This window comes from Saccopteryx leptura, chromosome 13 (genome assembly GCF_036850995.1).
Source record: "Saccopteryx leptura isolate mSacLep1 chromosome 13, mSacLep1_pri_phased_curated, whole genome shotgun sequence".
Lineage (NCBI taxonomy): Eukaryota > Metazoa > Chordata > Mammalia > Chiroptera > Emballonuridae > Saccopteryx > Saccopteryx leptura.
This window is the reverse complement of record NC_089515.1, coordinates 39,777,705-39,805,452: the sequence shown is the minus strand read 5'-3', so window position 1 is coordinate 39,805,452 and position 27,748 is coordinate 39,777,705. Positions and strand designations below refer to the sequence as shown.

General features: G+C 48.8%; 1 protein-coding gene across 4 annotated transcripts in view; it reads right to left on the bottom strand.

The window, feature by feature from the left end:
• SH3GL3 (SH3 domain containing GRB2 like 3, endophilin A3) overlaps positions 1 to 27,748 on the bottom strand; it is a 77,010-nt gene that overhangs the window by 19,286 nt on the left and 29,976 nt on the right. For 2 of the 4 annotated variants that reach the window (XM_066354804.1, XM_066354806.1), the window contains exons 2-8: positions 17,985 to 18,053; positions 16,367 to 16,439; positions 13,092 to 13,235; positions 8,962 to 9,095; positions 6,510 to 6,668; positions 2,512 to 2,615; positions 950 to 1,059 (exon numbers count right to left, since the gene is read on the bottom strand). In XM_066354804.1, coding sequence (XP_066210901.1) covers positions 950 to 1,059; positions 2,512 to 2,615; positions 6,510 to 6,668; positions 8,962 to 9,095; positions 13,092 to 13,235; positions 16,367 to 16,439; positions 17,985 to 18,053 — 793 coding nt within the window. Of the gene's footprint in view, positions 1 to 949; positions 1,060 to 2,511; positions 2,616 to 6,509; positions 6,669 to 8,961; positions 9,096 to 13,091; positions 13,236 to 16,366; positions 16,440 to 17,984; positions 18,054 to 27,748 lie in introns of those variants that run through there. The other 2 variants (XM_066354805.1, XM_066354807.1) reach the window with 2 other exon arrangements.

The window sequence follows — 27,748 nt, the reverse complement described above, 5'->3', positions numbered from 1 at the left end:
GTGTATATCTACACTCACTTAAAACTTGCATTCACTCTAACCCAGCAATTTCATTTCCAAGAAAGACTTGCCTCTCAGCATATATAAAATATTCTATCAACATAGTATATTCCCGCTGAGGTTGCCGGTTCAAAACCCTGGGCTTGCCTGGTCAAGGCACATATGGGAGTTGATGCTTCCTGCTCCTCCCCCCCCTCTATAATAAATAAATAAAATCTTTAAAAAAAACACATAGTATATTCCCTTTAGCAAATAACTAAAAACAACCTTCATGCCTATTAACAAGGAAATGTATGTATAATGAGAAACTACCAAACTGTCAAAAAAACATGGGGTAGATCTATACGCATGACATGGAAATAACTGAAAGGAATCCTGACACATTTACAGAAATCTAAAACTGTGAGTACAGTGTTCATAAACAGACCAACTGTTAACAGTGGCCACTTGCAGGGCGGGGCCTGGGACACCGCAGGTGAACACGGGAAACCACAGTGTGACTTACACTTGAGGGTGTTTATTCTCGGTGTGATCATTCCATTCACGAACATGTTTGTGTCGTTTGTCCAATTAACAAATAATGACGCAGCACTTAAGAAAGTGGCTTGCATGCAGCAGGTGCTCAACAAATGCTAATTCAAAGCTTTTCAAAATAAGTACAATATTTTGAAAGGGTTAAAAATGGAAACATAAAGGGTTTTGTGGCACGATCATACACGTTAAGAGGCAGGGAGTAGTCATGGAATTCTTCCTGGGGCTGGTTTGCAAAAATTAGCGTAAGTACCCAAAACCAGGAAGCAGGGAAAGGGGTGTTATTGGTGGAGCAGGGGAGTTACCAAACAACCGAAGAAGAAACTGAGGGTCTTAGTGTATTTAACAACGTGGTGAGCAGAGGCTTCCGCAGAGCCTGACTGCAGGGCTCACCTGGCCCACAGAATGGGCATCTCACCTGCTGTGTTGGCCGATGAGGTGGTGGCCACCCCGTTGAGCTCACTAGGGCTCCTCTTTAGGGGCCGTGGCTTGTATTCCCGCCTGGGCAGAGCGGACGCGGCCGATATTCTGTAACACACATGGGAAGACGAGTCAGACACCTGCTGGACCCGAGTCACGTCTGCCCTGCCCTGGTGGACCCATGGACTGGGGGGGAACATGGTGCCAGCCACCAAGGGGTGACTTTTACAGCCTGGTTCTCGAGTAGCCGGAGCTGCTAGAGGTCCTGTCTCAAATGTTGTTTCACAAGGAGGGATTCGAAAAGTGTCTCCCATGAAGTCTCCGAGCAGCCAGGGGTGCACGGGGCAGTCAACAGTGGAGGCTGCCTTCTCTCGTTCTCCCCAAACAGGGATAGGAAATGAAAACACATGGGTGAGCTCCAGGCGACCTCCCATCTCCAGCGTGGATGCCTCACTGAGTGGACACACCTTTTGTCTTCCCTCTGTAATTATGGTGCTGACATAAGCAAAAATCCCTCCAACTTTATTCATTATCAGAATCCCACACAAGACAAGTTTCTGTCATCAAATCTGGTCAAAAAAACCTGGCAGTTTTTTTTAACCCTTTATTTTAATGAACAGGGTTACTGTGCATACTCCATGTGATATCGTTAATTTTCAAAAAAGTATAGACTACATTGATCCTTAAGGTCATAAGGAACATAGCAATTTTTCTTTGATCATTCATAAAGTACCTGAGTCTCAATACCACTCAGAGTCAATATCATGGACATGGCCTGATTTCTGAACTGTTGAGTTAAACATGTCTTTGTCCACATACTGACGTACTTCCTGTCATCTCTCTCTTCACCACATCCCCAGACTGGAAGTGGGGGGTCTAAGCTCTCAAGCAGCAATAAGACCAGGATAGCTCTGCAGGGGCCGAACTCAAGTTTGGTGAGCAGTTTTGCCCAGTTGCCCTAAACACAGGTCATGGAAAAGGGCTTTCTTGAAAAGAAAAAGGTAATAAATTTCCAGCACCCTTTTCCCGATTCTAAAGCCATGTATGGGTTATCTCAGTGCTAACCCACACCCAACTGTGAAACCAGCTACAGAAAATTCAATACCCTGGCTGATGGCTCAGTAGTAGAGCATCAGCCCGGCATATGGACGTCCCGGGTTCAATTCCTGGTCAGGGCACACAAGAGAAGCAACCATATGCCTCTGCTCCCCCCTCCCCCTTCTCCTCATCTTCCCCTCCCACTGCCAGTGGCTCAATTGGTTTGAGTAGGGGCCTGGGCACTGAAGATAGCTCCGCTGAAGCATATTAGCCTCAGGTGCTAAAAATAGCTCTGCACTCCAGCATTAGCCCAAGATGGAGTTGCCCGGTGGATTGCAATCAATGTGCATGTGTGAGTCTGCCTCACTATCCCCCCTCCTCTCACCTGAAAAAAGGAAAAAAGAAAATTCAAAACCAAACTGGGCAATGGGAAGGGGGAGAACAGAGACAGAGAGAGACAGAGAGATTGATTTCCACTAATTCTAGCTCTGCAGCCCAGCGCCATGCCCAGTAGGCTCTTACCGCATCCGAAGCTTTTTCTGGAGCTCCTGCAGAATCTCGGTGGATTGCTTGTGATAGTCTAATGCAGCCTCTATAAACACAGCCAACTGGCTGACTTGTTCTACCTGCAGCAGAAGCGGAAAGTTACTTCATGGAGGCCAGAGCCTGCGGCGGTCCGAGAAAAGACACCAGCAACGGGGATCTAGATTTGCAGGGAAGCCCGCGTCTCCCTCGACTCCGGTCCATCTCATTCCATGTCATCTGGGAGCCCTGGTAGTAATCACACAGGTCCCGGGAGAGACGGAAATACTGGCGACACATGTGAAAACTGAGTTCCGATTATAATCTGATTTAGCTCAATAACAATGCCTGTTATTCCAATGAGGTGATAGTCGCAGATCTTAATGTGATCAAGTTCATCAATCTGAAAATGAAATCAAGTTTTCCCAGTGACAAAGAAAGCCAACACTGACACAGAGGAACTGCTTCCTCACCGAGGTGTTTCTGGGGGTCCTTTCGACTTTCAGTCAGAGCAGGAGACTGTGAAAATTAAACTCCTTCTCAGACAAGATGGAAGCCAGGGCACAGCCGCCGGCCCCCCGGACAGAGTGGTTGCTGTAGATACAACATCCTCTCCCTGAAACACATCACTGAGAGGAATACACCCTCAAGGCTGTGGCATCTCTCTTTCCCATGAACCCAGGCATCCATGAAACCTGTGACCAGATTACAGGGGACACGGAAAAATAAGCTCAAAACGCTGTGTCCCCTAAGGAAGTCTCAAAGACCTGCAGATGCATCATTTGAGGAGGAGAGGCCACCAGCCAGCCTGAGCACTTCCCAGCCTGAGCACTTCCCAGCCTGAGCACTTCCCCGGCTCCCACGTGTCCGAGGGGCTGCTACAGAAACAAGGGATTAAATGAGCTTGTTTGTGGAATCCCCGGAGGCAGGCCCACTGGGTGGAGGTGGGCGGGGACCCCAGCACAAATCCCACACACGCCAGATCCAAAAACACAAAACAAAACCACCACCCCTCTCCCAAGCTCCCCAAAGCCTCTGCACCATGTCCTCAGTCCGTTTGCTCATCAGCGTTGGGCAAAGCCAGCCCTGAGCAGGCACGTCCTCACCCTGCCAAACCCTCCGCCACGCATCTGCCTCAAAGATCCAAACTGGCTCCGTGTACTGTTAGGTCCACTTCCCTTTCCTTGCCCACTTATCCCACTGCAAACACGGATTCAGTGTGCCTCTCAGAGCTGCGTGAGCCCCACCAGGATCAGTGTCGGAACCAGGAAGCCTCACCACACGTTCGCCACGCTCTGTGGCTGGAGGACCTCCAAAGCCCAGCCTCAAATTTCCCAAACCGTGCAAACAAAACAGGGACAGCACGACCCCTCCGAAACCCTACGGATTCTTACGTTTCACCTCTTTGGCTCTGACACACACTTTCTGAGCAAGTCCAGGGCCTCTAATGAGATCAGAGCGGAATCAGCTACAGAACGTAAGTTCCCACAGGGCCCGAGTTGCATGCCGGGTGGATCCGCACCAGCCGCCCTGACTTCGGGAAAGCGGATTTCTATCTTCATGCTCGCTTTGAAATCCGCCCGGCGTGACGTGACGTGTAAAGGCACAGAGGAAGGGGGTCAGATGAACTTTCTTTGAAACGCATGTGAAGTTTGGGCAGGGCAGAGGGGGACGTCACCACTCTCCTCTCTGATGTGGTTAAAATACAAGATTATGTCACCAAGAGATGCACTTGTAACTAGTCACTCCATGGCTGACTTCGGGAAGGAATCATGGGCTGTCACGTGCACAGAGTGGGTGCTCAGTGCAACTAGGGAAGAGGTGGTCACCAGGCTCTGAGTCTCCAGTGAGGGACACATGGTGTCACCATGGCTTATCTGCCTCCCCCTGCTAGACAGTGGAGGCTCCCTGCTGCCCCGGGCCATAAGCAGTAGGCAGGTGGCCTCTGCCTCCCAAACCACGCTTAGAAGTCAACACCTGGACAGGCAGAACCAAGGTCGCAATAAACCCAGGCCTGTGAGAGGGTAAAACACTTCTCTCACTGGCTGCACCACTCAGCCTGGCAATTGCACCTGTCGGCTCAGGGCAGGTGGGAGGGGCTTACCTCCTGTATGACAAGCAGGGTACTGCCAACCCTCCTGAATGAACAGAGGACTGGATTTTTATAAAAAAGGATCACTGCTGACTTTTTTTTTTTTTTTTTTTCTGAAGCTGGAAATGGGGAGAGACAGACAGACTCCCGCATGCGCCCGACCGGGATCCACCTGGCACGCCCACCAGGGGGCGACGCTCTGCCCACCAGGGGGCGATGCTCTGCCCCTCCGGGGCATCGCTCTGTCGTGACCAGAGCCACTCTAGCGCCTGGGGAAGAGGCCAAGGAGCCATCCCCAGCGCCCGGGCCATCTTTGCTCCAATGGAGCCTCAGCTGCGGGAGAGGAAGAGAGAGACAGAGAGGAAGGAGAGGGGGAGGGGTGGAGAAGCAGATAGGCACTTCTCCTGTGTGCCCTGGCTGGGAATCGAACCCAGGACCCCTGCACGCCAGGCCGACGCTCTACCGCTGAGCCAGCCAGCCAGGGCCACTGCTGACTTTTGACTGATACTGAAGAGAAACTGAGGTCTCCCTAGGATCAACCCAGGGAGACAGGCCTCCCTGATGAAGCGTGTGGGTCGGACAGCTAGTCCCGCACAGGAGTCCACCTGAGGGGTTAAACCACCACTCATGGGCGTGGGGCATGTGCATCTGACACCAAATACACCAAAAACCTTTTCCCAAATGCTTCCAAAAATAACACGTGCAACCGATACAAAACCAAACCAAACTGCTATTGCTCAGGGACCATTTCAAAAGGAAATTTATGTATTTAAGGGAGAACAAACCAGCAAAACAACAGAGCAAATTGCGACCACCCTTCCTGTTTCCCACGCTATGTAAAAACCTGACAAAATATTTGAAAGAAGAAACAAACAGAGTGTGCTTTTGAGCGCTCAGGTTTAACGGACGTGGAAATTTCAAAATGTCCCCCCCCCCCAGGACTACTCTTGTTGATACTGGACGTCACCCCCTACCCAAAATATCCCCACGGCTATAAAAAGTGCTCAGTTCGACTTGACTCAAAGATGCAAGACCTCAATGTGCCTTTTAATGAACTATAATAAGCAGAAGGTGGTTTTGCAGATAGATAAATCCTCCGATTTGTACCCACAGATTTCAAAGTTCAACAAGCAGGGCCACAGCAAGCACTGAGCCGAGACGGCACGTCCGCGGCCCCGCTGAGGGCAGGAACTCTGGGGGGAGGCAGGGGACCCCGGGTTCTTCCGCTCAGGCACCGAAACATGCCCAGTGACTCCTCGCCACCAACAAAGAGGGGAACCCCCACTCCACCACCACCCTTAATCCTATTTTGTCTAACTTCTCTCGGGGAAATACAGCTGGTGGCGAGAATCCCAGTGCAGGACACCATCAGCCTGTCTGACGGCTGTGTCCCAAGACCTCCACAGTCCCCGTGCCCGCCAGCACCGCTATGACATAGCTAAGGAATTTCGGCCTATGTCCTGAGAGGTCTCTCTCTACTGTGACAGGTGAAGGCATCAGAGTGCTGGATGGTGCGCAAGGCTCTCCCACCAGCGCAGAGAGATGCTCCCTCTCCCATGTGTGCAAAACTGTCCATTGCCACGCGGCGTGGGCTTTCCATCTGGAAAAACCAGCAACGCTATGACCTTGGAAACAAAAACTGGCCGCAGGGTGATTCCCAAGATACCCCCACTTCACCAAGGCCAACCCCAGCACAGCACGGAAGCCACCCTGGGGATGACCGGGCACCCCAAGACCTTAGATTTCAGCTGGGACATGCTGAATGTCTAAAGCTCTGAGGCAGGGGAGAATGGTTACAGAAAGTTCTGGAAACTTTCATCACAGTCAAGGCTCTAGCGCCTCTCCACAAACACCGAGTCAACGTTCTCATTCCCACGAAAGTCTCCCATTCAGTATCAATACTTACATCATTCTCTAAAAAATTAAACATGCTTCGTTCAGCCAAGTCCTTCGACTCTTCAAATTTCTCTATGGCTTGTCTGATTTCTTCATCAGGTATCTTACCTACTCGCTTCTTTTTATAATCGTAATCCAGGCGGCGGCCCTCCAGCTTTCTCAGGTGGTGCTAGGAGACAGAGGGGCTTTCTCAGGTGGTGCTAGGAGACAGAGGGGACAGACCTCCAGGAATGCAGAGCATGGCTCACACAGACCTTCCTCACTGCTGTGAGGAGACTCTTTATTTTTCTTCTTGGCCTAAATTTTAGGGGGCAGGGTCCCATTTAAAATTTTATTTTTGGTGGGCACCTCAGCATCTGTTAGAGGCTCCTTTCATTGCAAATTCTCAAGGATGGATGGATGGTTAGATGGATGGAAGGAAGATGGAGGATGAGGGATAGATGGGTGAATGGATGGAGGATGATGGATGGATGGAAGGAGGATGGATAGAAGATGGATGGATGATGGATGGGTGATGGATGGATGGAGGATGATGGATGGATGAATGGATGGATGATGATGGATGGATAGAGGGAGAATAGATGGATAAATGAATATCCAAAATGAGAATGGAGGCCCTGGCCGGTTGGCTCAGTGGTAGAGCGTCAGCCTTGCATGCAGAAGTCCCAGATTCGATTACCGGCCAGGGCACACAGGAGAAGCACCCATCTGCTTCTCCACCCCTCCCCCTCTCCTTCCTCTCTGTCACTCTCTTCCCCTCCCGAAGCAGAGGCTCCATTGGAGAAAAGTTGGCCCGGGCGCTGGGGATGGCTCTGTGGCCTTTGCCTCAGGTGCTAGAGTGGCTCTGGTCGCAACAGAGGGATGCCCCGGATGGGCAGAGCGGCATCACCCCCTGGCGTGCCGGGTGGATCCCGGTTGGGCACATGCAGGAGTCTGTCTGACTGCCTCCTCGTTCCTGGCTTCAGAAAAATACAAAAAAAAAAAAAATGAGGATGGATGGAGGATGGATGATGGATGGAGGATGATGGATGGATAGAGGATGATGGATGGATGGATGGATGATGATGGATGGATGGATGATGGATGGATAGAGGGAGGATGGATAGAGGGAGAATAGATGGATGAATGGATCTCCAAAAAGAGGATGGATGGAGGATGGATGGAGGATGGATGGAGGATGGATAGATGGATGGATGGATAGATGATGATGGGTGGATGGAGGATAATGGAGGATGATGGATGGATGAATAGATGGATGGATGAGTGGATGGATGGATGAATGGACAGACGGAATGAATGAATGAATGATGAACGGATAATGGAATAAATGAAGAAATGGGTGGATGGGTTGATGGATGGATGAATGGATGGCAGAATAAATGAGTGTCAATATGGAATATAAGGACACAGTACTGGCATTGATTCATTTTCCAACGTTCTTTTAAGATTTTATTTATTGATTTTTTTAGAGAGAGAATAGAGAGGGAAGTATGAAAAGGGAAGTATCAACGTGTAATAGTTCCTTTCTGTATGTGCCTTGACCGGGCAAGCCCGGTGTTTTGCACTAGTGGCCTCAGCCTTCCAGGTCAGTGCTTTATCCATTGCACCACCACAGGCCAGGCAATCAGCGTTCTTTATAGGACTCTTCACTTTGGCTCTGTTAATGTCCAGATAATTTCCAACCAAAGTAACTGTACCAAAATGAAGGCTGTTTCTTTTGGCACTATTGTCAACTCCTCACTAAAAAGTAGATGACAGGCCCTGGCTGGGTAGCTCAGTTGGTAAGAAAATCATCCCAATATGCCAAGGTTGCAGATTCAATCCCCGGTCAAGGCACATACAAGAAGCAAACAATGAATGCATAAATGATTGGAACAATAAATCAATGATTCTCTCTCTTTCTCCGTTCCTTTCTCTCTAAAATCAATTTTAAGAAAAAGTAGATGATAAAAACACAAATTTCTAGTATCCTCTAGAATATTTATGTGTTTTTCATAAAGTTCCCTGACAATTAATTACAGAACAAGTTGAGTAAATGCTACAGTGCGTGTACACCCTCTGTGTGTGCTGGGGGTGGCCACTTTAAATAGTTTTCCAAGCACAAAATGAGGTCAAGGAGAATAATGACCTCACTCGTATGACGCATCAAAAGATGCAACAAATAGATGAGTTTCAGTATCAAAAACCCACTACACAGTTCTAGAATCACCATATGCAAGAAATGGCTGGGGAAATAAGTATCTTTAACTTGGTTTCTGTTTGGCTTCAATGCGCTACAGGATAAAGAGCCCACTGAGCCTGGAGCTCCCTCCTGGGCCAGGGGAACAGAACCGAGTGATTTCTCTCAACGCACACAATCAGCTGATGTTTGCATTTGGTCCCTAAAGGAACGTCCTAATGATGTTACATATAAACATCACTTAAGGAGCAATAGGTGTGGGTTTACAGCCAAGAAAACTTACCCCAATCTCTTTTAAATCTTTGTCTTGTAGTAACTGAAGTGGATCAATAAAAGTTTGCTTTACGTTAATATCAAGGGAGTCTTTGACTTCAGCCATCAGCTTCATGGATTCGCCAACTTCTACCAGTGCATTGCCTGGAATAGTTAATACAAATAAAAAGGATTTATTGGCAGCATACTTTAAGGTTGGGAGTGATACATATTTCTTTCCAAAAGTTTGTGGATGATGGTTTAATAAGGCCTGGGACTGACTCAGAAAAAAAATTAAAAAAAAACTTTCTACATTTCTTTTCTACAGTCCGCATTTTCTTCCTAACACTCACCTGGAGGCGGACAGGCCGAGGCACTTACCATTTTGGCCACTAGGTGGAGATAAAGCTCCATTTATAAAAAGGTAACTTGGGTGAACTGGCACCAAGGGTTTCTTAGAAGCTCCAGAACAAAGTCCCTCTTTGTAAACAATGAAAGGATTGAGTCATGGGGGGGCCAAGCATCAACCAATAAAGATTACAATAGAAATAAATTAACAAAATCTCATCTCAGCTTTTGCTGCCAGATTTTCCTGAGGCCACTGGCTGGATCCTTCAGATGGTTCGAGGGCTCCCCATCCTCCCTGAGTCAGAGAAGCCAGGCAGTGCCACACAGGGAGCGTCCCAGCAGGGCAGGCAGGGTCTGCGGCCGCCCCGAGGCCTGGGCAGTCATGCCGATCCTGGGTGGTGACAGGCAGCTCTGGCTGAATTACGGGTGGCACCTGGGCACCAGCCAATCCGCACTGGTTTGCAAGCAGGGGCCCTGGGAGCTGCGCGTGATGAGGGTGCAGGGTCTCTAAAGTTCATCTCTGGCACACGCCTCCCTGGACAGAACCAGCTGTCCCGTGTCGGGGGGGGGGGTGGTGGTGTCCAAGTTGAGTTTGTAAAAAGGCAGAGCGTGTGGCCCCTCAACTCCCAAGCTGAAGAAGACCTTAAAAGCCAGCCCAAGATTTTGCATTCCTAACCAATTCTGACCTTCAATAGTTTCACTTATTAGTTGAAGGCATGCATAATTCATTCATTTGTAAAACAGGGATAGCACTACTGTCTCATTCCTTTTTTAAAAAAAAGAAAAGAAAAGAAAGGAACTAGATAACATATGCTGTAGGATTTCACAAAATAGCAGTGACTAAACCACAGCTGCCTGGGACTCCCTTTGACCCACTGGCAGCTTCACTCCTCCTGGGAGGCTAACTTAGGAGTCTGACTCTACATTGTTCCGATGGAGACGGGACGTCCTTTCCTAACCTGGAGATTCTTCTCTGCCCAGGAAGTCAGAAACGAAGGGTTCTGCTCCTGACCTCATCACTCTGCCGCCTGTGCCCGTGCCCCAGAATGTCACTTAATTCAGCTTTGACAAAAACATTTCCAAGTGTATTTCTTTGAAGACTCCAAAGATGACATTCTGCATGAACTGGACACTCCCTCTACTTGCCCAAGGTCAGTGCTGTCAACTCCAGGAGGGTGCGGGGCTCAGGCTCCACCCCCCAAGGTTTCTGCACTTGAAGGAGGTCCCACCACATGGCTCCGAGAAAGCATCCGATAGCACAGCCTGTTCCTCAGAGCAGCACGCGGCCCATCTGTTCCTCACAACCCGGCCCTCCTGACATAGCTCTCTTCCATATCCCGGGTTCCAGTAAGTAGCTGGGCACTTGCAAAGCTACCACGCTGTCTGCCCCTCCAAGCCCCCTGCCCTGTCACTGCGGCCAGATGCACAGCAGGAACCCCCCTGGGTGTCAGGGCCTGTCTGATGGCCTCACCTGTCCCCCGTCGGGCCTGCCATCAAGGTACAAGAAAAGGTTACCTTGTCTCCACTCACAGGGAACAAAATAAAATCACATTCTACTGCTCTAGCAGATATTGTTATTCTTGGTAACTAATTCATGTTTTAAAGTTTCATTTTTCTTTTTTTTTTTTTCATTTTTCTGAAGCTGGAAACAGGGAGAGACAGTCAGACAGACTCCCGCATGCGCCCGACCAGGATCCACCCGGCACGCCCACCAGGGGCGATGCTCTGCCCACCAGGGGGCGATGCTCTGCCCATCCTGGGCATCGCCATGTTGCGACCAGAGCCACTCTAGCGCCTGAGGCAGAGGCCACAGAGCCATCCCCAGCGCCCGGGCCATCTTTGCTCCAGTGGAGCCTTGGCTGCGGGAGGGGAAGAGAGAGACAGAGAGGAAAGCGCGGTGGAGGGGTGGAGAAGCAAATGGGCGCTTCTCCTGTGTGCCCTGGCCGGGAATCGAACCCGGGTCCTCCGCACGCTAGGCCGACGCTCTACCGCTGAGCCAACCGGCCAGGGCTTCATTTTTCTTTTTTTTAAGTTTTCAAAATACACCCCCCCCCCCAATTTCATAGATGAATCACTACGGCCAAATACTTAAAAGCCTCAACTCCATGTCCTTCCTTGTTACCACTCCCTGCACAGCAAAGGTCCCAAATCCTCCCAGAAGGCTTCATACATTGAATTCAATTCACCCCCGATCTAATTAATGTATTCATTTCAAGAAATCTTCATCAAAATTGAATGAGCATTTTGTTCCTTAGTAGAGGGGACTTAAAATGACTCTTAAGTTTTATCTGCAAAACTAAAACAGGCAAATATGTCTGTGAAATTTTTACAATATCTAGGGGCAATTTCACTTACATATGTTAAAATGTGCTTTTAAATTACAATACTAAAACAACATGACAGTTGATCAAAATAGGGTATGGATCAAGAAACCAGGGAAGACCAGAAACAAACTTAAAATGAATAATTTTTAGCCTATACCAAAAAGGTTAGTTCAGCCTGACCAGGCAGTGGTGCAGTGGATAGAGCGTCAGCTTGGGATGCTGAGGACCCACGTTTGAAACTCCGAGGTCACCAGCTTGAATGGAGGCTCGCCAGCATGAGCGTGAGACCATAGACATGACTCCAGTGTCACTGGCTTGAGCAAGGGGTCACTCGCTCTGCTACAGGCCCTCCCTCCGTCAAGGCACATATGAGAAAGCAATCACTGAACAACTAAGGTGCCTCAATGAAGAACCGATGCTTCTCATCTCTCTGCCTTCCTGTCTGTCTGTCCTTGCTGCGTCCCTCTCTCTCTCTTGATTAAAAAAATTAAAAAAAAAAAAAAAAAGGTTAGTTCAAATCAGAAAGATCGACTGCATTAGGACAACTAAAACAAAACTAGAACCCTCTTGCATGGATTCACCCGTTAAACTCAGGACCCTGGAAATGTAAAGGTAAGAAAAGAAAGCATACGGATGTAAGTATAAATAAACATTTGCACAATTAGTGGGAGTGAGATGAAAAGTTTTTCTAAACTTGACAGCAAAGCCATAAAGCATTAAGGAGACCCAGTGATCCCACTACATGAAAAGCAAAAATCTTTCTTCATTACAATGACCCCCACCCACAAGGTCTGAAGTGAATGCCTACCTGGTATTAAACTCCGTCAACTTAGAAGGTCAGCAAAGATTCTGACCATTGAAAGAGCTAACTAATAAGAAAAAAAGGGGGCAGCCCTGGCCAGGTAGCTCAGTTGGTTAGAGTGTTTCAAGGTTGCAGATTTAATCCCTGGTCAGGACACATACAAGAATCAGTCAATGAATGCATAAGTAAGTGGAACAACAAATCAATGTTTTTCTCTTTCTCTCTCTCTCTCTCTCTTCCTCTCTCTCTCTCAAATCAATAAACTAAAAAAAAAAAAAAAAATTTAGGCCCTGGTCAGTTTGCTCAGTGGATAGAGCATTGGCCCAGCGTGCGGACATCCAGGGTTCTGTCCCCAGTCAGGGCACACATGAGAAGTGACCATCTGCTTCTCCCTCCCCCCCTCTCACAGCCAGTGGCCCCCCTGGCTCAAGCATTGGCCCAGGTGCTGAGGACGGCTCAGCTGATTTGGATGTCAGCCCCAGGTGCATATATGGTTTGGGTGGTGTCAGCATTTTCCTTTATCTTACTTGGCTAGGTTTTCTAAACTTCCTGTTACAAATACGTAGTACTTGTAGTACTTTGGTAATAAGAATACACAAGTACAGGCTGTTACAATAAAGGCTTCTTGTAGAACCTACAAGCACCAAGGGGCGCGCCCTCACTCCCCGGGGTCACGGTGCCACTCACCGAAGGTGGAGGCTTCCCCGAGCTCCCGGCCGTACTTCAGCATGCAGTCGCCCAGCAAGCCCTCCGTCTGCGGGTACCCGGTGGTCCTCACCTGCCCTCGGATCTTCGACACGGTGCTCAGCATGCCCAGCTTAGCTCTGTATGCTTAAAAACATTGTCATTTGTAATCCCTTCCAGTGACGAGGCAGAGGGACAGGCTCGGAGCATTCAATAAACGCGGCTGGTGAAATCGAGGTCACCCTAACAAAATGCCAAGGGCCTAAAGCAGGAAAGGGCTGTGTGTGACCCAGTCAGTCCCTCATGCGACTTCCAAGATTCTTTACTGAGGTGGGGATAAGAGCTCAGTTGCAGTCAGGTGAGAAAACAGGAACTGCACACATGTCGCTGAATTTCCAAATGACAGCAAGTGGGCTGCCAGGACCTAAAACAGCAGCTGCCCTCAAGGGGCTTGCTTCAGATACTGGAAGGCAGATTATACAAAATGTGATTACACAAATGAAGTTTGGGTGTGGTGTCCAGAAAGGAAAATATAGCAAAGTGCTATATTGAAAAAGGATACAACGATGCCTCTAATATGTGGAAACGTAAGCGGTAGCGGAGGGACTACCATGGTATTTAACCACCATAATGAGCAGGCAGATCTGACCCAAGAAGTTAACACAGGGCCAATCGGAAGATCTCTATGGGAAAACATAACTGTGGCCTGAAAACCAAGGTAAGGCTTTAGGATTCCACTCCATGGGCTATAGAGAGTCACAGACTAGCTTGTGGTTTCTGAGATGGTTTTAGGTAATGAAGGCATACACTTTTTTTTTTTTAAGTGAGAACAGGGGAGGCAGAGAGACAGACTCCTGCATGCGCCCCGATCGGAATCCACCCAGTAAGCCCCCTACCAGGGGCCACTGCTCCATTGCTTGGCAACCGAGCTATTTTAGTGCCTGAGGCGAGGCCATGGAGCCATGCTCAGTGCCTGGGGCCAACTTGCTCGAACCAATTGAGCCATGGCTACGGGAGAGGAAGTGAGAGAGATTGAGAGAAGGGGAAGGAGGGGTGGAGAAGCAGATGGTCACTTCTCCTGTGTGTGCTGATACTGACCCAGAATCAATCTCAGGACTTCCACACCCGGTCCAATGCTCTACTGCTGAGCCAACAGGCCAGGGCCCCCTTTTATTTTCCTTTGCTTTAATAATTACACCTTTGTTTCAATTCTAGACCAGCACTTCTCAAACTGTCACATGCATACAAATCACCTGCAGAAACTGCTAAAATGGACAGTCTGATGCAGTCAGTCTGGGATGAGCCCAAGACTGAATGTCTTCCCCACAGTTCTGCAGTGGAGGCTGAGCCTGCTGCTCCGTGGACCACACTTTGAGCAGGAAGAGCCAGATGCTCCCAGTGACGGCATCTTTTAATCTCACCCACGTCAGCCTCAAAGGACTTATCCTCCTGGTCTCCAGGGCACACAGGTATCACTCGCCCAACATACACATGTGCATGCAATCACTCATGCACATGTGCATGCAACACACATATGCATGCAATCACTCATGCACATGTGCACGCACTGCACCCGCATGCATGCTCCTCTTCCCCAGGGTGAAGAGTGGGATGCAGTCACCCTGTGACTGAAGCCATGACCTGGGTCAGAGGCTGCCAGGCCTGCTTTCTGCTTCTCAGGCAAGAACCAAAGGCTTCTGGCTAGTGGACACCTTCACTGTTGGCCAGCATCTCCTCACCGAATTCCACCCTCAGCTCTCTGAGGACAGCATCTCCACCCACTTAAAAGCACATTCCAGAACCCAGGGGCACTGCATGACTTATCAGGAAAAGGAACTGGTATGATTCACGCCAATCACTGATGAGGCCAGGGAAGAGATATATTATTATGGCTTTTAAAACTGTAATCATCTACACAATTCTAAGGTTCCTGTACCCACTGACCTCCCTGGTCATGATTTTTACAAAATCCAGGATTTAAAATTTTTACTTTCTTGATTTTCAAATGGTCCAATCTGTGCTGATTCCTACAGCCGAGGGGTCAGAGTAACCACATGCAAATGAGTCTTAAAAAGTAAAGTTTTGGAAATCCACAAAATTCAAGGACTGGGGGCCTCTATCAGTTTCTATAATTTATAACCCAGGATCAGCTCGTCAAGAATGCTGCTTCAGCCCTGGCCAGGGGGTAGCACCATTGGTTGGAGCACTGTCCCAGTACGCCAAGGTTATGGGTTTGTTACCTGGTCAGGGCGCATACAAGTATTGACCAATGAATGCATGGATAAGTGGAACAAATCGATGTTTCTCTCTCTCTCTCTCAAATCAATTAATAAATTAAAACACATACACGTGGCCCTGGCCGGTTGGCTCAGTGGTAGAGCGTCGGCCTGGCGTGCAGAAGTCCCGGGTTCGATTCCCGGCCAGGGCACACAGGAGAAGCGCCCATCTGCTTCTCCACCCCTCCCCCTCTCCTTCCTCTCTGTCTCTCTCTTCCCCTCCTGCAGCCAAGGCTCCATTGGAGCAAAGATGGCCCGGGCGCTGGGGATGGCTCCTTGGCCTCTGCCCCAGGCGCTAGAGTGGCTCTGGTCGCAACAGAGCGACGCCCCAGAGGGGCAGAGCATCACCCCCTGGTGGGCAGAGCGTTGCCCCCTGGTGGGCCTGCCGGGTGGATCCTGGTCGGGCGCATGCGGGAGTCTGTCTGACTGTCTCTCCCCGTTTCCAGCTTCAGAAAAATACAAAAAAAAACCCCCACACACACGCACACCAAACAGAACGCTGCTTCACAGCCTAGGAACGGAAACCTCCCGTCAGGAGGCTGATCTAAACCTGGATCCATGCTGCTTTCCATATTATCATGCCTCATTTCTTTAGCATTTGAGCCAAAGTGAAAGCCATTTCCAATTAATATATCCCTTCAGAACAGGAGGACATAATTTTTTCTTTAAAAAAGGAGGAAATGGCTAAATAAGCAAACATTTACAAAACGTTTAAAGGGTTTCTGAAGCAAAAAAAAAAAAAAAAAGTCTTTGCTTAGCAGTGTCTGGCTGCCAGATAAAGACCCCTCCAAACGATGTCCCCACGGTTCACAGGACTGTCTGCTCGTGTCTCAACGGCTAGGATTCATGGCAACTATGGAGTCGCCGGAGACGTGACTTGATTGGGACACAGAGGCCATTGTTTCCAGAGCATGCCCAACTAGTGCCAGATAAACACGGTGCACTGGCGTCTGCCACAAGTGAATGAACAAGAGAACAGTTCAAGGCGTCGTCTAACTTTACCTGGATTGGGCTGAAGGTATTCTGTGGCTTTTGAAAGAATTTCTGCAACAGCTTTGTTGGTGACATCTATTTTCTTTAAAAAAAAAGAAAAGGAAAGGAAAAAAAGAAAGCACATAAAATGTTGGTAAATGACAAACAATTAATTCACCGAAAAACAGAGAAGTAATTTTCACCCAAGACAGAGGGAAGGGAACAGAGGAGGTCGGCAATTCCCGGTGGCCCCGCGGGGCTCCGCACAGGTGACCAGGAAACACGGTGAGGGACAGAGACATGTTACAGTCACTTCTGTGAGAGCCCCGTCATCACTTCCCAGATGCTTTCACTTATGTGAATGTTCTGCATAACTGTCACAACAGCCGTGTGAGCAGGAAGGGCACCCAGTGCCGCCGGTGTCACCCTCGGCGGTGTCACCCTCGGGGCAGGGGCCCCCCGCTGACACAGGCTCACACGCAGGTCCCAGGGCAGTGCCAGGGTCACATGATTGTCATACCACTACAGGTGGTCCTCAGGTTACAACAGTCTGGACATACTTTATGACAACGCTCACTCCAAAAAAAATTGAGTCATGAGTGTTTCGGATTACGCCGTTGGCATTGTACTTACGGATGACATGGTCAAACTAGTTTGGTTACGCGCAGCGGAAGAATACACAGTAACACAGCCCATGAGTGAGGGAGTTGGGATTTTTCTGTGGCTTAATTGTGTTTTTATGGCCTAGATCAGTGGTAGTCAACCCGGTCCCTACCGTCCACTAGTGGGCGTTCCAGCTTTCGTGGTGGGCGGTAGCAGAGCAACCAAAGTATAAATAAAAAGATAGATTTAACTATAGTAAGTTGTTTTATAAAGATTTATTCTGCCAAATGTAGCAAAAATCCGACATAAAGTACTTGGTAAGTAATTATTATTATATGCTTTAACTTGCTATAACTCTGCTTTATAAATTTTATAAAGTAAAGTTACTTCCCTACTTTATAAATCACCATTACTGTGGAACTGGTGGGCGGTTAGAAAATTTTACCACTAACAGAGATACAAAAGTGGGCATAGGTATAAAAAGGTTGACTACCGCTGGTCTAGATCACGATTTTACAACTGTGTTAGGATAGGTAAGTGACTTAGGCTAGGGTGTGTTTTGACTGACACCAAAATTCAGGTTACGTCACTATCATAGGAACAGAACTGGGTCATAACCTGAGGACCCCCTGGTATCGTGACAGAGTCAGGGCCGACACACAGGGTGTCAATATTTACGTATTTAATGGGTCTCATCCCAGAAGTACGTTTTGACTGCCCAAGGTATATAATCCCAGTGACACTGGGATTATAACTATTTGCCGAAGTTTACCACCTTTTTAACTATTTGCCAAAGTTGACCACCTTTTGAGCATTCTGAGTTTTGTCTGTTAGAGAGAACCGGTTAACCAACTTCCACTTCCTTCAGGGTCAAGGCTCCTTATCTGGCTGCAGGTGTGTGAAAGAGCTGCCTTTTGGATTCTGGGGTCCCAGCCGTATGCAGCACCCTAGATGTGCACCCCAATGCCTCTGACGGCAGCAGCGAGTCTCATCTCGCGATGCAAGTCAAACGTGTGACACAACGGGCACGAGCGCGCTCGCTTACCCTTTCCATGTCAAGAAATTCGTCATCGAGTTTCGTCCCTTCGATGCCACTTATTTTTTCACTAAAGAGCTGCAGAAATAAACACAAAGAATTGCACGATGATTTGTAATCACAGTTTCTGATCCAACATATCACAAACACACACAGAAGGGAAACCCCTCCGATTCAGATTGTTGAATTTTTTTTGGGGGGGAGAGGGGGATTAAGTCCTCCAAGAAAATTATCTCACTCATTCAACAGATATTTATTATGCTCCTACTATGCATAAAGCAGATGGCGGGCGCTCCAGTAGAAACAGAGATAAGATAGGACCCTTGTCACCTAGGAACCCAGAGTTCGGCCAGAGAGTTCATATGTAAACTAAAATACAGCTACACTACAAGGAAGAGCAGTGAAAATGATAAAAATAAAAAGAAGAAGAAAAAGAATAGTTCCGGATACCAATTACTGCAAACACACTAAGCACTACGCAGGGGTCGTCAAACTTTTTATAAAAACCGCCCACTTTTGCAGTGCTGGTAGACCTGGTCCCTACCGCCCACTAGTGGGCGGTCCAGCTTTCATGATGGGCCAATCACGGCGCTGTTTGGTTGCACGGTAGGGACCAGGTTGACCAGCACTGCAAAAGTGGGCGGTTTTTATAAAAAGTTTGACGACCCCTGCGAGCTCTGTGTGTGTGTGTGTGGGGGGGGGGGGGGGATCCAGGATCTGTTTCCTAGAAGGCTTGGCATTCGTGCTGGCTTCTTAAGGATAAAGGACGTCTCAATGGGAAGTACTGATGGGAAGGGCTTCCAGCCCGAGGCAGGATTATTAAAAAAGACTTCTGTGTGAGACCAGGTTTCTCAATCTTGGCACTTGGGGATTCAGAGCAGAAAGTTCTCTGTCCTGTGCACTGCAGGATGTTTTACAGCATCGCCGCCCCTACCCGTGAGATGCTAGCATCACGCACACCCCCCTTGTGACAACCAAAACTTGCCTCCAGACACTTGAGAACCGCTGGTGTAGGGGAAATGGGCTCAAGAGACAGCCTGAGGTTTGGTTTAACTGTAACGAATCGAGCTCAAGGGGGATGACGGGACGAGAACAGGAAGGTTAGCGGGGCCACATCACCGACTCTCAAACACCAAGGTAAAGAGGTCACTGAGAAGCCTCCAGAGAGACTTCCTCAGACACAGCACAGGTGGAGGAACCTTGCAGCGGAGCAAGTCTGGCTCCAGAACAAGGAAAATGGAGTGGAAACGGAAAATACGTTACATCACTTCCTCTAGAACAGTACACCCGCCTAATTTGTTCATCCCTGTAAGATACATACATGAATCTAAAACTCAGCAGTAAAGGTGGGTGGGTGTCATCAGTGTATTGCACACACAGTATGACTAACAGGAGGAAGGTATGTGCAGAGAGTATTCAACTTAACCTTGAGCAGTGAGAAGGAAGTACTTAAAGAGTAGACAGAGGAGATCACACAATTCTCCACCTTCCTAGTACGTCTTTACAGTTCCTCCTGGTCAGAGTTGGAGTCCATTGGATCTGGGCTGCTGTGCTTGTGGCTTGTGCTGACCACAGAAACCAGCCTACGATTTACCAGATCTTGCATGCTTTCTCGCATGGTTCTGAAATCCAGCTGCCACCAGGTGAGCAAGCCCCAGCTAATCTGCTGGGTGGTGCGAGACCAGGGGCCACAACACCCCACCAGGACAGCCAGTCAATCCCCAGGATAAGGCCCGAGCTGACCTGCAGGAGCTGCTGACACGCAAGAGAGCCCAGCTGAGACCAGCCTAATGGCTGACCCGCGGAAACCAGTCAAAAACTGGTGGTTGTTTTCAACCTCTAGATGGTAGAGCGCTTTATTATTCAGCAGAAGTTAGCGCATACACTGGACAACGCTCTTGTTTCTCAGGCTCAGTAACGAAGTCAGAGAGGATTATCCTGACACCTTGATACAAGGTGTAACCTTCAACAGAAGGATGGAGAATCCCATTGCTACATACCAAGCAGTGTTTCAACAGATGCATCCATCAGTTAGGACTCCCCCCATCTCCGAATATCATTTTGTTCATTAGTGAAATCAGTTTAACTATTGGTTCTCAACTTTCGAGGTTATAGAGCCATGACAATAAAACGTTTGATACAGGCCCTGGCCGGTTGGCTCAGTGGTAGAGCATCGGCCTGGCGTGCAGAAGTCCCAGGTTCAATTCCCGGCCAGGGCACACAGGAGAAGCGCCCATCTGCTTCTCCACCCCTCCCCCTCTCCTTCCTCTCTGTCTCTCTCTTCCCCTCCCGCAGCCGAGGCTCCATTGGAGCAAAGATGGCCCAGGCGCTGGGGATGGCTCCTTGGCCTCTGCCCCAGGCGCTAGAGTGGCTCTGGTCGCAACAGAGCGACGCCCTGGAGGGGCAGAGCATTGCCCCCTGGTGGGCAGAGCGTCGCCCCATGGTGGGCGTGCCCGGTGGATCCCGGTCGGGCGCATGCGGGAGTCTGTCTGACTGTCTCTCCCGGTTTCTAGCTTCAGAAAAATACAAAAAAAAAAAAAAGAAAGAAAGAAAAAAAAAAAGAATAAAAATACTCAGCCCTGGCTGGGTAGCTCAGTTGGGAGTACATCATCCCCCCCCCCATATGCCAAAGTTGTGGGTTTGATCTCTGGTCAGGGCATATACAAGAAACAACTAATGAATATATAAGTAAGTAGAACAACAAATCAATGTCTCTTTCTTTTCTTTCCTCTCTCTCTACAATCAATAATTTTTTTTAAACCTCAAAAAAATAAATAAAAATACTATATATCACAACCAATGTGGAATGCAGCAAAAGCAATATTTATAAATCAGGGTATAACCCTAAATTCATTTTTTTTTTTAATCCAACACTGCCCTGGCCAGTTAGCTCAGTTGGTTAAGAGTGTCATCTCAAAACAACAAGGTTGCAGTTTCAATCCCAGGCCAGGGCACACATGGGAAGCAACCAATGAGTGCACAACTGAGTGGAATAACAAATGAATGCTTTCTTTCCCCCTCCTCTCTCTCTCCCTTCCTATCTCTCTCTCTCTCTCTCTCTCTCTCTCTCTCTCTCTCTCTCTCTGAAGACAAAAAATATATACATACATACATACATACATAAAAGAAATTAAGCCCTGGCCAGATTGCTGGAGCCGGTTGGAGTGTCCTTCTGGAGCATGGAGGTTGCTGGTTCCATTCCCCAGTCAGGGCACGTACAGGAGCAGCTTGATATTCCTGTTTCTCTCTTCCCACCTCTCCCCACCCCCCCAAAAATCCAAACACTTCCACCTTACACTTCAAATTGACACAATGTCATTCAATCTCATTCAACAAACATCTGAAAGTCTGCCAACTGTATCATGACACTGGTCACAAAGACCAAGCCCTCCACATTCCAACCACGGGGGCCGCTGAGAGGTAGACACGAATGGCTGGGACACCGTGACACAAGTACTTTTCCATGAGAGAGACGCAGAATCTGTTACTGGAACCCAGATGAGCGGAAGCAAATGACATAGACGGAAGTTCTAGAGCAGACAGAGGAGTCACGTGAAGTGTGTGCCAGGGAGACTAGCGAGGAGGTGGCATTTCCAGCAGAGAGAGAACAGCGTGGGCGAAGACATAACTTATTTCAAAAGATATATGAGGTCATTCAGGGAACAGCATCACAATTCAATAAGGGTAACTGATGGGAAAGGCTGGACCCGGTGCAGATGAACACACTGGCCAGCTCAGGAACTGAGCTTAATCTCGTGGGCGGTGGGCACTGTCAGCAGGTGAGTGCAAGGGTCAGGTCTGCCTTTCAGGAAGATCCCTCAGGTGGCCCTTGGAGAAGGCACGGGAGGGGAGCCAGAGGTGGACAAGGACATTCACCTGGAAATGGTAAGCGATATGCACTTTCTGAAGAGGGAGACTTGGGAAGAGTGTCAACATCTTACCCAAAAACTCGAACCACATTCTTCAACTTCAAATACAAGCTGCCCTCACCTAGTCCGCCTCTCATCACAAGCCCTGCATCTCAATGGGCTCACCAGATAGACGTGGGACTTTAAATGCATTGTGTGGCTCACGGGGTCCTCCCCAGTGAGAAGGAGAGAGAATCAGGCTGTAAATTAGACCCATCGCGGGATGGTTGGGTGCTAGTCAGACGTAAAATCCTCTGTCTCCATCCAGGTCTCAGCAGGCTCCAATTTTGTCAATAATAGAAAAATGAAAACCATTTTTCGAGGACAACAACAGAGCAGTGAGGGAAAGAGTTATTCAGGATTCGTGAAGCTGTGTGTGGCTTTTCACCTAGACTTGTCGGAGCTTCACTGGGAAATGTCAGCACAGCCTTGGCCTCCTTCTTGTAAAAGTATCTGTTTTCAAAGAAATCTTGGCTTCTCCAATTCTTGCTGTCAAAAATTAAACAGCAAGAAAGCCAGAACCTGGGAGAAGATGCTAAACAGCAAAATGTCTACCTGTTGGGAAGTTCTGCAGAGCAGTATTTTGCAATGTATGAGCCACAGAACACTGGCTGCACAACTGTCACTCCGAGTACAGTGAAGGACAGCTCCTTGACCAGATACATTTGATAAAGAAAACTGAGCAGCCTGACCAGTTGTGGCACAGTGAATAGAGCATCCACCTGGGACACTGAGGTCCCAGGTTCAAAACTCTAAGGTCGCCAGCTTGAGCACGGGCTCACCAGCTTGAGCGCAGGTCGATGGCTTGAGCATGGGATCATCGACATGATTCCAAGGTCACTGGCTTGAGCCCAAAGGTTGCTGGCTTGAGTAAGGGGTCACTGCCTCCACGAGAGCCTGTGGTCAAGGCACATATGAGAGGCAATCAGTGAACAACTAAAGTGATGCAACTATGAGTTGCTGCTTCTTCTCTCTCTCCCTTCCCGTCTCTCTCACTCTCAAGAAAAAGAAAAATGGCCCTGACCGGTTGGCTCAGTGGTAGAGCGTCAGCCTGGCGTGCAGAAGTCCCGGGTTCGATTCCCGGCCAGGGCTCACAGGAGAAGCGCCCATCTGCTTCTCCACCCCTCCCCCTCTCCTTCCTCTCTGTCTCTCTCTTCCCCTCCCACAGCCGAGGCTCCATTGGAGCAAGGATGGCCCGGGCGCTGGGGATGGCTCCTTGGCCTCTGCCCCAGGCGCTAGAGTGGCTCTGGTCACAACAGAGCGATGCCCCGGAGGGGCAGAGCATCGCCCCCTGGTGGGCGTGCCGGGTGGATCCCGGTCGGGTGCATGCGGGAGTCTGTCTGACTGTCTCTCCCCGTTTCCAGCTTCGGAAAAATGCAAAAAAAAAAAAAAAAAAAGAAAAAGAAAAAGAAAAACCTAGTAGATCTCTTTACTAGAACACTTTTCAGAAGCTGTAACATGAAAATGGGCATATCATAGACGCCTAAGGAGGTCCATATTAGATACAGCGTGCCCACCAATTGAGGCCCATGGGAGGTGTCTCCTTTGAGGGAAAAGTTCAGAAGAGAATTGATCTGAGCAGCGTCTGTCAGCCTGCACCGAAGATGTCACCCTCTCTACCGGCTCCTCGTTTGTTCTCTGGCCAGTTAGGGGTCACGCTCTTGGGAAATACGGCAACACTCAATTATAAATCCAGACAGTTAAGGATCCTTGTAAATTGTTAACATTAGGGGAAGATAAGGGATGCTCTCTGTACTAACTGCACTTTTCTGTAAGTTTAAAATTATTTCAAAATTTAAAATTGCTTATAATCTCTGAAGGCATCTGAGAACAACCAAGGTCGTCAGGACCTGAGGCGCGAAGATGGGAGGGAGGGTGGGAGAGGCCCTGGGAACAGCCCTCCATCCACAGCCGCCGTTCCCTGTGTGGAAACCCTCCCCACGCAGCACAGGACACGTGAAAGCTGAGCAGACGCGCCAGCCTGGAACCGAGGCAGTCTCCCCGGGCTGGGGGGGAGAACGGGAGAGCACAGTTGCCTAGGAAACGAGTATGTGAGGCCAAATTTCCAGGGAAAAGGGAAACAAAGAAGTAAACCTGGCAGGTTATCTGAAATGGCCTCTGGAGGCTTCCGATGATCCCTGAGATGGAAGGCACCAGCACCAGGGGGCATCTTGAAGGCTGAAGCCCTAAGCAGAGACGTCGGCAGTAACAGAGATGAGGAGACAACACTGGCATTCAGGTGTGCCCAGGAAAGAGATAGCCGATGCGTGAAAACACCTAAGATACAGGCATTTTAGAGTTGCAGAACAAGAGGGCAGAGATATGGGGAAGAAGCAGTACTGGCAGAGGAGATGGTCAATCATTGGACAATTCTTGGAACAACTCAATATAGTCCAAGACAACAAGCTACAGATTAAAACTCTTCCATAGGCCCTGGCTATTTGGCTCAGTGGTAGAGCATCGGCCCGGTGTATGCAAGTCCCGGGTTCGATTTCTGGTCAGGGCACACAGGAGAAGTGCCCATCTACTTCTCCACCCTTCCCCCTCTTCTTTCTCTATTTCTCTCTTCCCCTCCCGTAGCCAGGGCTCCATTGGAGCAAAGTTGGCCCCGGGCGCTGAGGATGGCTCCATGGCCTCCACCTCAGGCGCTAGAATGGCTACGGCTGCAACAGAGCGACGCCCCAGATGGGCAGAGCATCTCCCCCTGGTGGGTGTGCCGGGTGGATCCTGGTCAGGTGCATGCGGGAGTCTGTCTGACTGCCTCCCTGCTTCTCACTTCAGAAAAATACAAAAAAAAGCTAAAACCTCTTCCTTGAATGTGCAGCAGGGTAAGTATGAAGGAAAGCATCCCTAGGCATTATTAGTCTTTTGCTGAAGACCAAAGACAGGGAAACTTAAAAACAACCAAAGAACGCCATGCATTCAAAAAAGCAGCCAAAAAAAAAAAAAATTGTTGAAATTGCCACAGAAGCCATGGAAGCTACCAAACAAATGAAATCACATCTTTAAAGTGCCCACCTCAAATTCTACTCTTGGTGAATATATCCTTCATAAATGAAAGCAAATTTTAAACAAGTACTCAGATCCAAAAAAAAAAGGTTTTTTTTTGAGATAATTCATCACCAACAAACCCACCATAGGAAACACTAACGGGAGTTCTTTGCCTAAAAGAAAACTATCCCAGATGGAAACAAGGACATGCGAACAGAAATGAAGACAACCAGAGAGATAAATCTAAGTGAATGTTGACAGCTGAAACAGCAATAATACCTTGTGAGGTTTTAATTATACATAGAGTTTTAAAACATGAAAATAGTAGCACAAAAATATTGATAGTAGCACTAGAGAGAGTTAACTTGTGACATCTTCTATGGCTTCAAAGTCACCAAGTACTCATTTGAGACAGACTCTGCCACATAAAATATGCACGCTATAATCTCTAGTACTGCTTTTCAAATAATCATATATATGTAGCTAGCAAGCTCCTAGAGAAGCAAAATGGGATAAAAGTTATAAAAATCAGCCACCAAGTCGTACCCGTCCGACATCACAAACATCTCCTGACACTGTGTCCTGCCCATGCTCGCTCATGCGTCCTCAGTCCAGACCACCTGTAAGGCCGGTGGTCGAGGCCAGGCAGGTTCACCATGGATTCAGGCGATGGTAGAGGAACTGCAAAGCCGGAAAGCCCCAGCCCTTTACCATGTATTAGATTCTCACAACGGCAGACGAGCAAACAGGCAGGGAAAACCGCTCGTCACGGTGGCGGGCGAACAAACTGCAAACGGTCCCTCACAGTGGCAGGCGAGCAGTCCACCAAACACCACCCCGAGGGAAGCTCCTGTAGCCTCACATAGGCTACACACACGTGCCACTGCCACATGCTCGTCCACTAATCATGCAGAGTGCAAGCGAGCAAGCCTAACAGTTTTCCCAACACCAGTCACCTCACCCCAAACTATGCTAACCACCTCTAATCTGGACCCCTCCAATTCCTGCCCCACGCTGCTGCCAGTGAATAATGTCACCCCCAGACAGACTCAGTGGCTCCCTGTTGCCTTTAAAATAGAGCCCATACCCCTTAATATGGTGTGCCACACCCCGACATCTGGCTGCCTCTCGGCCTCCCTCCCCAGCTCACGCACTGCCACTCTGAGAAGTGCCCGCCCTTCCCATCCTGGCCCTTAGTCAGGAGCGCCCTCCTCTTTCCAGCCCTGATCGCGCCTGTCCCACCTGGAACGTGGTTCCTACCTGGCTGAGTCTTACAAGGCCCTCGAGGCTCAGATCAAGTGTTACTAGGTTGTCTGGCCTGAATCCTGAGGCCTCCCCTTAACATTTAGTGTAAAATCACTTTCTGGAGCCTTCGTCCCCTCCTGCGGTTTGGTTATAAACCGAACACCGTGGAACACCAAGTGTGAACGTCCCCATTCGCTCCACAGAAAGGCTTTGCTGACTCTGGGGTAGTCGGGGCTTTGGCCAAAATGGGGGTTCTGAGGAGGAGAATTATCACTGATGTCACATCAAGTTGAATTTGAAGATCTGAGGCCACAAAGAGATGGAATGGATAAAGGCAAAAACAAAACAAACCCACAAGTACTCTAGGCCGCACCAGGTGCGGAAGCTGAGGCTGGGTCTGCATCTGGAGCTGAGGACCAGGACACCTCCAGGATTTCAGAGAAAACCTAGACACTCTCCAGACTTGGCCGCAGGGACCTGAAGCCAGTAATGTGAACTAATTCATAACCATGCACAGGGCCAGGTGAGTACCGAAGGCAGCACGGGACCACTCTGCACAGTGCATGATCTTCTAATCACTTCGCGGCACACTTGTAACCAATCCAGAATAATACAGAATGTCAACAGTAATTGAATAATTAAATAACTTTTTTGAATAATAATAAGTTTTTTTAAGTTAAGGTGGCCCTGGCTGGTTGGATCAGTGGATCGAGCGTCGGCCCAGCATGTGGATATCCAGGGTTCAATTCCTCGTCAGGGCACACAGGAGAGGCAACAGGCAACCATCTGCTTCTTTCCCCCTCCCTCTCCCCCTTCTCTCCCTCTTCCTCTCCCGCAGCCAGTGGCTCAAATGCTCTGAGTGCAGCCCTGGGTGCTGAGGAGAGCTCGGTTGATTCAAGTGTCGGCCCCAGACAGGGGTTGCCGGGTAGATCCCAGTCAGGGCGCATGTGGGAGTCTGACTCTCTATCTCCCCTCCTCTCACTTAAAAAATAAACAACATTAAAAAGTTAAGTAAGGAGCCTTGGTGCTGGTAGGAATGGCTGGGTCCACCCCCTGCCCACCCTCCTGCTAGCCAGTGCCCTCACAGAAAAAAAATGTGAGTCTTGGGCAGGTCCTCTCCGTCTCTTCTCTAAAAAGCCTCACTCCTCCCTGGGCACCCCAACTGCCCTTCCAAACTCTGTGAAAAGTGCTCATTTGTTTCCACTGTGTCACTTTAGCTCAAGGCTAAAGGACTCAGGTCAAGTGAGACGTCACTGATATTGTAGCAAATAGTAACAATAAAATGTACTGTTGGTCTACTTTGAGATGCTGATAAAAGGTAGAAATGAATGGTACATTATTTTTTGTTTTTAGATTTTTTAATTTTTCCATTGATTTGAGAGAGTGTAGAAGGGTGGGGGGAAGAGGAAGGGGGAGAGGGGGGGGAGAGAGAGACAGAGACAGAGAGAGAGAGAGAAGCCTTAATTCATTGTCCCACTTATTTATGCTTCATTGGTTGCTTCCCGTATGTGCCCTGACTCAAAACCGAACCCGGTACCTGCGTACCAGGATGATGCTATATCCGCTGAGCCACCGGGCCAGGGCCCGAATGTTACATTCTTTTCACTCAATACTTTAACAACCATACTT